Here is a 12,388-nt window from a genome sequence, read left to right as displayed (position 1 = left end):
GCCCATCCAAAAAACAGAAGTTATTTGTGCTGGACAAGCAGAATTTTGAAAAGCTGAGCCAAGCCCAGCTCTGAACCTTTCCAGACAGTGAACAGAAATGCAGTCCTGCACAGCTGAGCACATCCCCTGGGGCTGCAGCCTGAAACTGCCCTTTGCAGCCAAAGAGTCAAAAGCCTTAGTAATATTTTTGCTCAATATAATCTAATTTCCCAGTTCAAATCCAACCCAAGTCAGCTATACACAAAAGCTCCTGGTTCCCAGTCCTCTGCTCACCATGAGAGTACGCATCTCTTTAATAGGCCATCTGTGTTGGCCTCGCATTCGGTTAACTTTACCGCAGCATTTCCTAAATGTAGGACACAAAATACCACAGGAAGGTCAAGTACTACAGCAGAGTAAAGGTGACTGATAAATTCCCTTTTCATTGGCTGCCTCTAAAACAGCAGAACAAGTGTCATAAGTCATGCCGTGGCAGATTCCCCCCCCCCCGCCCTCCACTAACGAACATGTGCTCTGGAAAATTCCTCACCAACGAACAGTTTAAACAGTACCTCTAATTATTCAAGCTTAAGAGTGCAGAAGAAAAATTCAGCAGGGTATGGGTGTTACATGTTCTGTTACAATAGCAGCTTTGGGTGAGATATGAGCAAAACCAGCAAGTCTGCAGAAAACTTTGGCAAGATCTGTGGAATTTATATTGTACTTGACCTCAGGCATTTCAACAGCAGATGGTATTTTAAGATGCAAGGAGGGTCAATTACAAAGATATTTATTACCTTGTTATACTGAATTGTCTTTTGCGGCTACAACCAGGCCAAGTTATACAGAAAATGTGCTCATCCCAAACACAACACTACTGGAGTCCATGCAGTTCATTAATGGATATGGCCATTTACTTTCCTCCTAATATGTCTTTTCAAAAACACGAGCAAAGGTATCATGTCCCCATATAAAGAATATTCTATTAACTGTTTGCAAACACAGCAACATTATTTATGTGGAGCCTTTCTTTCAAGTGAATGGGAGGTTTGAGTAAAGCAGGTACATCTAGTCTAGAGAGAAACTTTTGCATCACGGCATTTTGATGCTTCCACCGTGATGACGCTGCCGTGGCATGTTCCCCCAGAGTGACCCTTACATCATCACAAAACAGGATGTCACACATGGACTCCACAAGCTAGGCTTGCAGGGCACGATCCTGTAAAACCAAAGGTGCAGCAACATTACTCCAGCCACACTGCAAAATGCAGTGCTTGGTTATTCCAGTAGGACAATCACAAATGAAATTGTTAATGTTGGCACTTAAGTAACAATAGTAAGACCACAAAAGGTACCATCCATTGTGATGGCTGGATGAACTGGTGGGAATTCAGACTTTTCTGTGGCATATTTCACTTTGACTGGCTGCAAACTTGCACAACAGCACTTGATTTCATGATCAAAACCCTTCAGAATCAGAAGGGTTGAAAATCCCTTGTTGTGGGGGAGACACACCATAATTCCTGCCTTTTCCTTAAACCCAGTAATTCCTGCCATCTCACTGATAAACACCAATTTAGCACAATTTGAAATACTCAGCTACAACAATAGATACAAATAAAGGCCAAGTTCATTTCCCAAAAGCTTTCTGCTCAGCTGCTGAGCTTCAGGTTCACTGACTGTGTTTCCTTTAAGGTACAGAAACACTTTTCATCTAAGTTTCAGCCACTCCCTGGGGACTCGACCTAACCAGGGAACATCAAAGGACTCTGACTGATCTGCTTCTGTAACTGTGTCCTGCAAAACTTCAGCAGATTACAGCTCATTGAGAGAGGGAAATAAGCAACTCCAGGATGCTGGCTCACACCAGAATTTTTACTGCACAGAAAGAGAAATGAACTTGACAGGTGTGAATGTGCACAGTCTGCAAGCTACAAATGCCCCCTTGAAAGCAAACAATCTGTGAATCTACACATCAGACCCCACAGCTGACACTCTGGATCACCAAAGGGCTTTTTTTTTGCTGCCTGAGAACGGAGTGGGTCTACTGTAAATGACAACAGCGGGCAGGGGAAATTTGATGGAAGTCAGGCACAACCAGAACTGATGAGAGTCACGCTACCTGATAAGAGACTCCAGAATAGCTGGGGTAGGGCCCTTCTGAAACTCCAGCTCTTTGTAGTGCAGGGCCTTAGCATAGGCACGGCATTTGGCAGCTCGTTCCCCCAACAGGACAATTCCATTATCATCTCTTAATGGCAACGGACCCTGGAGAGGAACAGGTCAGAATCAGAAATCAAGTGGGTGTGCAGGAGAGGAGGACAGCATGTAAGGATAACCACCCCCGCCCCACAACAAGGGGCTCTCTTTTACCTTGTCACTGTGCTCCATGAATTCTGCCAGGTTCAGCAGGGTCTGAGTCACCTCTGCAATATCCTGAGAAGTGAGGGCCAACTCAATGCTTCGGATCAGCTCATCCTGTTGGTCTTCATTCAGCTCAGACCAGCAGGAAACGAAGGCAGCATTGAAGAGATCTCTGAGGATGGAGGGAAAACAGGATTAGAGGTAGGAATTAACCATTAACTGTAAAACCAACTTCTGTTCTCCTGCTGTGGGCTGAGCTCCTGTGTTCTGCTATGTGGAAGCCAACATGACAACAAAACTGAGGTCCTGGCCACTTGTGGTCACTGAAGATGCCCTGGCTTTTTTTAAATAAGAGATTTTAACCCGGCCAAATTCCAAACACAGATAACTGCACTATGCCTCTTTCGATTCCCTTTGAAGTTTGATAGATACGGAATTCTTCACTGCCTTTCCTAAGTCATTGTGTAGTACTTCCAGGCACTAAATATCTACTCTGTTCCACCCCAGATGTAATGACATTTCAGTACTACACTCAGTGATTTCCATACTGTATATAGGCTGAGCGATCTGTCTGTAATGCACCTTCAGAACCATGTGGGTGAGAGATACTGTACAAATATAAGGTCATTTGGGAACAGGATTTCAGTCTAACACTTAGAACACAGCTCTTCAGTTCAAATCCCAGCTCTGGCAGTTTCTTTCTGTGGCCTTGGACAAGTCACCTCTTCCTCAGTCTCCCTTCACAGGAGGGAGTTAGGATGCTCATATGTGCTCTGGAGATATATTTGGAGACAATTATTATTATGAGTGGACCAGAATATTTTAAGTAATTTTACTTTTGTCTTTAGATGAGGAGTGAAAATGAGGATGGAGTCCTTTCTAGTTCAGCAGATTGAGCCTCAGGCCATGGCCCAACAAGAGGTTTTACCAACCCTTTGCACCATCCTAGGATAGAGTTCCACATAAAACTGGCTCTCCAATATGAGGCTTATCACTTGCTGCCTCAGCATTCTGCCTGCTGCTGAAACTATATCAGAGGTTCTGTAGAGAACCAAAGTATTTCTTGGATCATTATGAAGCTTAAAAGCTAGAAGAATCTTGCTGAGGTACTAGAAATCAGAAACCAGACTCACAAGAGAACAGATGATTAAAGCACTGACAAATGCAACCTCAGCCTTCTTTCTGTAGTTGATTCTAAGTGCGGTTATGTGGGGACACACTACAAGAACATATTAAACCTTAAATAAAAGACTAAAATGCATAACTGGGGAGGCTCGGGCTTTCACTGTCTTAGTACCCTTCCCACAATTAGCTGCTTTATTCATTTTTAATGCAGAGAAAATAGGATATAAAATGAATATAAATAAGTTTATCTTGAAATTCCTGGTATTATCTATATTAAATATTACCTTACATTTACACAGTGCCTTTCAGCACAAAGGTTTCCAACCTGCTTTACGAACCACATGTAGAAAAGTCATTGCAGTTATCACTGGGGGTGGAGGACAGTAACCTGGCAGCCAGCTACTACGCAGCCTGCTGCACAACAGTGAGGGGTGGGAGGTTTTTGGCCAAGCGGAGGGATTCCTGATCTTTGAAAAAGCATGACAGGATGTTTGACACAGAACCTCTGCTTTGAAGATCTAACTCAAGAGGCTCACACACAAGTTGCAGAGAATTTACTTTACCTACCTGAGTGGGACAAAGGGCTGAATAAATGCAGACAGGATTAAAACATGCGGTTGCAAGGAGTCTTGTTATTCCAAACACTATGCTTAGACCTCAGAACCACAAGAGATCTTAATGGCTTAAGCACTGGCTTTGAAACACTTTATTTTCCTTCTGTGCAGAGTCCTGCAATTCATGCTGGTATGCACAGGAATGAGAAATTCTTGTGTTTATTTCTTCAGCACAAAATACCCAACAAGATTAAATTTAAAAAATAAAATCTTTTAAAGCAATATGATTATAGTGGACTGGAATAGCAGGGGTGTGTCTATCCTTTCTGCTCTGAATACTGTATCTGGGCTCCAGCCTGAACTAGTGAGGCAGGGAGAATGTCCCTTAGTATTTTTACTGGACATGTATTGACATCATGAAGTTATCCCATAGGCTGTGCTCACTACAGAATGGAACTGGGGCATAGCAGGGGTTGCTGCAGGGAGGATTAAGTGCACGGGCAGAGCTCTGTGTGCACATGGGGTGGGAGGGAAGATGGGGGCACTCTGTGAGTGGGGCTAGAATAGCAGGGAAATACAAAAGGACAGACCTGAAATGCATTTGCAGAGCTGTAAAGGACACCTGCACAACATTTGCCCACACAGCAAGCCCCAAACTTTTGCCATGCTATCAGCCTTTCCATTACATGCGTGCTACGATTCACTTCTATCACAAAAGCAAAACTAGAAACGAGTGGCACTCTTGTGACAACAGTATCAGGTTCCCGCCCAGTGAAGTGACAATTATGTGCCACAGGGAAGAGACGAACGGGCGGCTGCTCACGAAAACCAAGTCGCCCTAGACCGACTGGTTACAATGCTATTAAATCACAGCAGTTTATTCCACCTTACCTGAGATGCTGGGCTCTACAAACTATTTTCTACTTTCCTGTTTTTCCAGCTTCACTTTTATTTTCCTTCTATTATTCTGGAAAGAGCAGCAGGCAGAATCATATTGAAAATTCTCCTCCCACTCAAGATCGCCCCTTGAGGAGCTGCCAGTCAGGAATGCCAACCATTTTATTCCCCTTCCCCCAGCAATAGGCAATTCTATGTAAAATTCAGCCGCTTTTATATGAGTTTCCATTCCCTCACCATTTATTTGGCTTGTGCCTGCTGCTGCAAGCATATTAAGGAGAGGCAGGAAATACAGAATGACTGTACCTGGCCATAGGGTTATAGGCCTGAGCCAAGGCCCAGCAAGAGCGCAGGGATGGCGACGAGGAATCTTTCAGTAACTCCAAGCTCAATCGCCGCAGCCATTCCAACCAGTCATCTTTGGAGACTCTTCTTGCTGCTCCCCAGGCCTGAAACACAAAGCAAGACAGCTCAGCTGCTGAGTGCGGTGCCAGGACGTGAGCCCGAAGTAGAGGATAAGAGGCTTCAGCAAGAGAGGTTTCTACTCCATAGCTCTACATCTCATCTGGTACGATCTGTTCTTCCATTCCCTGCTGGGGTTCTCCTTCCACAGGGCCATTTGCAACAATCCAGCCTCACTTCTAAGCAACCCACCCAAAGCATGTTCCCATCGCTCATGATAAATGTTTAACAAGCAAGACCTGCAGCCATTCTCTCTCCTTTGCAAAACACACCCAATGTCACATGTCAATGTGAAGCATCAGCTTTGAAATACCTACTAGCGTGTGTCTAGAATTAGAACAGCAGGGTCAGCTTAGCCCCTCATCCTGCTGAGGAGAGGGAGTGCCACAAATACACCCTTTTGAATCTAGCCTCATGATCAAACACTGCTCACGTGACCAATCATAATTGTGCTATTGCCCTCCTAAGGGCAGCTGGAGAACACCCAGTGCAAACACCCAGAGGCTGGCCAAAGTGCTCCAATGCCTCCTGTTGGGAAGAGGTGCCAAGGATAAGCACGATGATTAGTGGAGCGGTAGCCATGAACTTGTAGTAAGTAAAACCCAGTTCCTTCATTGCACTTACTGCTTTAAGCAAAGGGCTACATATCAAAATCATTATGGTCATTCTTGGCCAATACTTTCCTGCTATTTCCCTCTGAACCAGTCACTATTTAGCTTTGGTCTAAATAGTCTCACATGTACAAATACCTACACACGCATCCATGCACAGAACTGGAAAGCACCACAGGGAGTTCATTTGAACAAGACTAACTCTAACATGGAACAGAGAGCACTTTACACAGTTGCCTTTAATAATGGGCTATTCCGAAGGACAGTGAGGGTAGAAAAAAACATTACAATGGAGCTGAAGTAGTTAAATCCAGAAGTAAATGGTAGACCATTCCAAGGCTCACTCCTTAGAATCAAGGAGTCTTGTGAACACTTCAGAGACAGGGAAAGAGCCCTTAGTATTACTACAAGGCCCCTTTCAATCCAGCATCTGAACTGCTCGCAAGACATCCTCTAAAACCAAGAGAGAACCTCAAAGTTGCTTATAAGCTCACAATTCTAAAGGAAGCCCCCTGACACCAGACAAGTCTACTCTTGTGGCTGACAGCTGGCAATGGAAGAGAGCCCTGAAAATGTTCAGATGTTCCAGACATAACTCTTTGATCAAGGAACCGACAGCCCCCAACCTTCTGCAGCAAGCTACTGTGGGAAATCCATAACTTACCTTCTGCAGGTTGATGGTGCTGACATGTAATTTCTTCATAGGCCCTGTTTCCACAGGGCCACTGGTCAGCATCTCTCCCTGGCTGCTTCTCAGCATTCGGTGCTGATAAATCAGGGGATCCTCCTCTTCATCAGCAAGGGTGTAGCCCTGCAATCAATGGCTCAGAATGAAGGCCAGGTGTACCACTATTAAGACCTCCTTTAATGTGCACAGTCCTTCCCTCTCCATCTCTCCCCTCCCACTTTCTGCTCAAGGCTACCAGTCTGCGTGAAAGGAAACTCAAGAAGTTCCCAACTGTTAAGCTACATTTGGGGTAGGGGGATGATCTTTCAGAATAATATATTACATCTTCGGCATCTGTGAGCTCAGGTCATCCCAATCCCATAAGCACTAGCTGCCAAGAAATCTTGGCTCCCAACACTCGAGGGTGGAGAAGCTAAACTCAGTCATATCATTGTGAAATAATACACCACAAACCCAGCCTCTTTTCCCACTGTCTTCCAGTTGTCTCAGTGAGAGCTGCAGAAAGACATTGTGCTAGTGACAGAAGAGGGCATAATAATGGAATTATGTTGAGAAATATGGAGCAGTTCCTGACTTATGAACCATGGGACCTACTGTAGTAAACTGGGATTGGGCGGGAGAATCCTTCCTTGGTCCTAGGGTGGAAATGATGAAGAAGATACATGAGAGAGAAGGAAAGACACCAACTACTATGGTAGATCCCTCCTAGACATTTCAGAGACTTTTCTATGGGGAGCCCAAGTTTTACACGGCAGATAAGTTTTCCAGTTTCAGTCTCAAAATACCCAACTGTATTATGTCTGCTATACAGAACATGGAAACAGTTACTCTGCATGCAACAGCGAGAAGCCTATACGGTGTCTTCTGCTGCAGTAGCTTCAGTACAGAACCCACCTGAATCCAACTCTACACACATGGCTGCATTCATACAAGCCAGCTCACCTTCACAATCCTGCAGATGAGAACATCATACCGCTGGTGATTTATTCGATGACGCACCAGGACCTTGTTCACCATTGGGATAAAAATCTGGTACTATATGGGAGAAGGAGTCAAAAGCCAGTTAGTCAGTCTCACCAAGACTAAAATATACCCACTGATTTCATCTTCAATTCATTGAGCAGCTAGAAGCAGAATCTGAAAGAGCTTGATTTGAAAAACACATGCTACCAAAAGCTATTGGTGGGGCAGGAAGGGGAGACACTGTAAGGGGCAAACCCACTGCAATACACAATTGTTGACTGGAAAGACTGCAAAACTGGGCATTGTCTCTCTAAAATCGAGGTTGACTACATGTTAAACTCTCCCATTTTAAAGCCATGAAAGAAATTCCCTCCTCTCTGGGAGCTGTCACACTTAAAAAGGAAATTACCTTCTTCCCTAGCTGGAAGACCAGAGAGGACAATGTATCCATGGCAGTTGGCCGTAGCTCAGGGCTTAGATCTAGGGTCCGCACGATGGGGTGAATAATCCGTGAAGCATAATCAGTGAAATCCAGGGATTCTGTCAGGCGGTCCACAGTCTCCAAAGCAGCTCTGAAACCAGAGCAGAAAGAGGGGAGGACTGTTTCATTGATGGCACAGGATAGGAGGAGAAGGCTGATTATAAAGATACAACTGATCTATGTACATATGTCTCAGCCATCAGCAACAATAGAAATAGACATGGCAGTTTAGTGGGCTTTTGGTGACAACACTTGCAAGACTGCTTGAATATGGCAACGACTTAGACAATGGCAGGTGAAAGCTAGGATTTATCAGTGCATCTGAGAAACAGAGCACTAGCACTGAGGCAGTCAACTAAATAAAGTAACAAGTACTACGTGCATCTGATTATCGAAAACCTAGCCTGTAGAGGGACTAATCAGCAATCTGTGCCATGTAGGACCACAGCAGCTACTGAGGAACACAGACGAATGGAGGCAGAGTGGAGGAGAGAGGACAGAGTTGGCAGATACTTACTTGCGAGCCACCAGTGGGACGTCTGGGGCATCAAACAGCTTTACAATGGGAGGTAGTAACAAATGCAGGTAGTCATCCAAGTTAGCTCCAAACAGCTGGATCGCATTCAACAGCTGGAGGGAAAGATGATCCAATACCACCCAGCTTAATAAAGTCATGAAACAGCAACATTTTAAAGTAACCCTATCTCCAGTTAGAAGCTGCTCTGGCACAGAGCATTCACCTGAGCATTGACTGAACCACTTTATCCCACGCTATTACTGCAGTAGGGCTATTCCACCCCTCCTGCTTCAGTGTAGCCAGACGTGGTGCCCATGGGACTATGCTCCTGGACAGGCAGTACCCAACATGTCACCTCACAGGCTGGATCACTCACCTTGACAGAGACGTTGCGTCCTGGGCTACTGTCATGCATGAAGACCCGTAACATGTGAGGAATGAGCTGAGGCAGATAGAGCTTGAACTCGCCCCCAAGAGCCACCACAATTTGCTCAATAAGTAGGATAATTGTGCTCTGTATAGAATTGTTCATGACCCAGAAGTCCTGGAGGAGAAAGATAAAAAAGGTTCTCTATAGCTGAGCTGCATGCAGTACGGGACCAGGAGACAGCATAAGGCTAATGCTAGATACAGTGAAACTTGCAGAGAGAATTTCTCCTCCATTAGGCAACCCCCTGATTTAAGCAACTTAATAAAAAACTAAACACCCAAGCCACCTATTTAACACTGGTTATTACACCAGCTTTAGGGCAACAGGCGAATCATTGGTTACAATCACAATGCTCCAGCTTCCATCCCACGCTGTTCAGCAGTAGTTGGCAAAGCCCAGGCTCAATCCTACCAAAGAAGAGGATGGCACGTACCCTCCACTGGAGTAACACCTCTGAGGCTGGATTAGAAGAAGAAACTATTATTGTAATATTAAGTGAGATTTTATTAATCAATATTTTTCTCCATTCATTAATAATTTCCCTGCCTTTCACAGCTGCAAAGGTTCGTTAATCTCCCCTGATCTCTCTTTCTAGGTGGATAGGTACATTGTGACTGTGATATTCCCTCAAGAATGACCCCACCTGCTCAATAAAGGAAAGCAGAATTAACCACCTTCCAGGATACTGGGGTTCAGGCTAAGGGTTGTACTCACTCTCATAAGGGTGACAATTTCATCCATATAGGGTCGAATATGGCTCCTCACAAAAGACACCAACATTCCTAGCTGCTGGAACAGGAACTGAAAGGAAGAGACAGATAAGTGCTCAATGCTGCTGTCCAAATGCCCTCACAAATCAGGGCAAATCTGATTTCAAAGGCTAATCGCAAGCACCTTTAAAAACTAAACAACATGCACATCTATGAATGCTGGAAGTCTGGGGCCAAATTCTCTCTCTCAGCCTCAACCCAGAGTTGGTATTTTTATCCACTGCTGTGAGTATTTAAAACTTTGGATACGCATGCACCAAAGGGATTCTACGCATGCAAATTGATTAGGTGTTTAAACAACAGACTCGCAAGTCTGAACCCAGAGTCTGAAATATCACATCGCTTCATACATTCAGATCTGGAGGCTGCTTCCGAAAATGTAGCCCCAATCTCTTGCCCCTGACTACTGGCCAAACTCACCCACATTTTAAGATACTTTGCTCTATATTCTCTCTCTCTCCCCTCAGAGGCATATTGGTGGAATATTACAGGACAGATTGCTGCACTTGCCAGGTTAACAGTTCATTAGAAAGATGGCTAATTGTATCCTGGGAGTATTGTGACCTAGACCATTCTATGGTACATTTGCTGTGTCTGGTTCATGATTCACTTTGATCAAGCAAAACAAAATCATGCGCAACTATCCACTGTAACGATTTTACTTTTGAGTTTGGTGTGAAATAACGTAACAATTTGGGTGAGCACCCCTGGTCCACAAATGCTTATTTAAAACCAAAACAAAAAAACCAATAACATTTGTATCATTTTCTATTACGTTTCACAACGTAAAACTTGTGGCGTAGATTGTAATTGGTGTTCGTAGCAAATACAGGTCAATGTGCTCCAAATCACAAGTGGAGCTCAGAAGAATAGATTATGGGGTTTAATGAAAATCAGGTAAGTGGACAAGGGATAAAAACCAGCCTCTTTGGCTAGGGCAACACATACATGTTTACTGAAAAATAACCCAGAGGTCTTGTAGAGTTGCAAGAGGATGTTTACATACAGTGCAGGGAACTGCCTTGTTTGTGCTTTGTACCCACCTCAGCTCTTCTCCCCAGTACACTTTCACCATCTTCTTTTACCTGAAAATTTTTAAAGAGAGTGTGCAAAACTGCAGAGCTTTCAAGCAAGTTAGGTCAGTCATGTCTAGGCACTCGGCAACCCCAGAGCGCTAGGGTTTTTCATTCCAATCTGAGCAGTAATTCAGTCTGGTAGAGGACTGCCAGTGGTGACTGTGGTTCTGTAGCAGGAATGGGGGTAATTCTGTTGCTCCCATCCCACATGTAAAACACAGTTCCAGTATCTCATGCAAGTTCCCCATTACATACACTCTTGAGGAGGAGCCAGCCATTTTAGGTCAGATGCAGCTGAGGCCCATTCTTCTGATTCAATTTTACATTTAAGTGAAAATTGCTAGTTAAATGAGAAAGAAGTGAGGTGCTGTGGAATCACTGTCCACTCAGCTGTGAATGTCAAGTGACTGCAGCAAGTCAAATTCCCTGCACAGGAGGATGAAAGCACACCGCTTTGCTAGAGGTTTAAGACGCTACATGCAACATGTAAAGACACACTATGCAGCAGGGCATAAAACTGCAGAGGCCACTGAAAGCTGTGGGACTTGCACAGGATGGCTTAAGAAAGAAGCAGAACTGAGAGCTGGCCATTTTTGGGGGGGTGGTGGAATGTTTGGTAGCAGATGTTTCAATGGAGAGGGAGAATGTTCTGATCAATGCCCAGAGGAGAGAGAAAGCAAAGCTGGTAGCTCACTTTCGCAGCATGCTTGGCAGCAACACTCAGTGCAGGAGCACCCAAAGCCAGTCACATTCTCTTTACAATGGATTCTTGTTTTGGGAAGGGGGAGCAAATTCCTAGCACTCACCTCTCGGATGGCACCATCACAAACCCGAATTACATTGAGAAACGTTGGCATGACCTGGGGCAGGAACTGCACACACTTCAGCCCGAGGGATTTGAAAATAAAGGTGATGGCTTGGACGACCATAGTGTGATGGTGGGACAAGGACTGGTCTCGGAAGATTCTCATCAGGGCTACCATGGAGACAGCAGGGTAGAACTCATCCAGAGGGAGGTTTCCCATGTTCACTAACATCTCACTGGTGCTGTAATCAGCTGGGAAAAGGTAAGGAAGAGTCACTTACATGTGTACACACAATACACACCAATGCTGCACTTCAGACACAGCTGGCTAATGGGGGGGAAAAGAGGAATTTACATTAACAACATGCTCAGAGGAGATGACCAGTCCGTGGGAACTTAAACCAAAGCCCTGAGACCCTGAAAGTTGTATTCCTAAATTTAGAGGACAGAAAAAAACTTGGCTGCATGGATATCTCAATTTTTGCACCAAAAGAATAAGAGAAGGGGAGGGGCATCTTTAAGACATTGCGCCCCAATCTGCCCACTGCACTTGCTTCTTTGCTGAGACTCTGTTTATAGAAAGAGCCCAGAAGCTTTCAGGGTAGGAACAGGTGGAAGAGGAGAGGTATGATCTCCAGAGTATTGGCCCCTACAGAGCCTGGACAC

The 12,388-nt window shown here is 44.7% G+C and overlaps 1 protein-coding gene across 2 annotated transcripts in view; it reads right to left on the bottom strand.

Annotated features, from left to right (window-relative positions):
- MTOR (mechanistic target of rapamycin kinase) overlaps positions 1-12,388 on the bottom strand; it is a 105,800-nt gene that overhangs the window by 75,455 nt on the left and 17,957 nt on the right. Inside the window, exons 19-29 of one of the 2 annotated variants that reach the window (XM_084651695.1) lie at positions 11,724-11,974; positions 10,885-10,926; positions 9,786-9,872; positions 9,018-9,185; positions 8,642-8,754; positions 8,053-8,215; positions 7,623-7,715; positions 6,657-6,803; positions 5,226-5,368; positions 2,353-2,515; positions 2,102-2,247 (exon numbers count right to left, since the gene is read on the bottom strand). In XM_084651695.1, the coding sequence (XP_084507821.1) occupies positions 2,102-2,247; positions 2,353-2,515; positions 5,226-5,368; positions 6,657-6,803; positions 7,623-7,715; positions 8,053-8,215; positions 8,642-8,754; positions 9,018-9,185; positions 9,786-9,872; positions 10,885-10,926; positions 11,724-11,974 (1,516 nt within the window). The remainder of the gene's footprint in view (positions 1-2,101; positions 2,248-2,352; positions 2,516-5,225; positions 5,369-6,656; positions 6,804-7,622; positions 7,716-8,052; positions 8,216-8,641; positions 8,755-9,017; positions 9,186-9,785; positions 9,873-10,884; positions 10,927-11,723; positions 11,975-12,388) is intronic. The other variant, XM_084651696.1, reaches the window with a different exon arrangement.

This window comes from Lepidochelys olivacea, assembly GCF_965140295.1.
Source record: "Lepidochelys olivacea isolate rLepOli2 genome assembly, chromosome: 18".
In the NCBI taxonomy this organism is placed as follows: Eukaryota; Metazoa; Chordata; order Testudines; family Cheloniidae; genus Lepidochelys; species Lepidochelys olivacea.
Note: the sequence above shows the minus strand (reverse complement) of the source record. Positions and strands in the feature narration are given on the sequence as shown.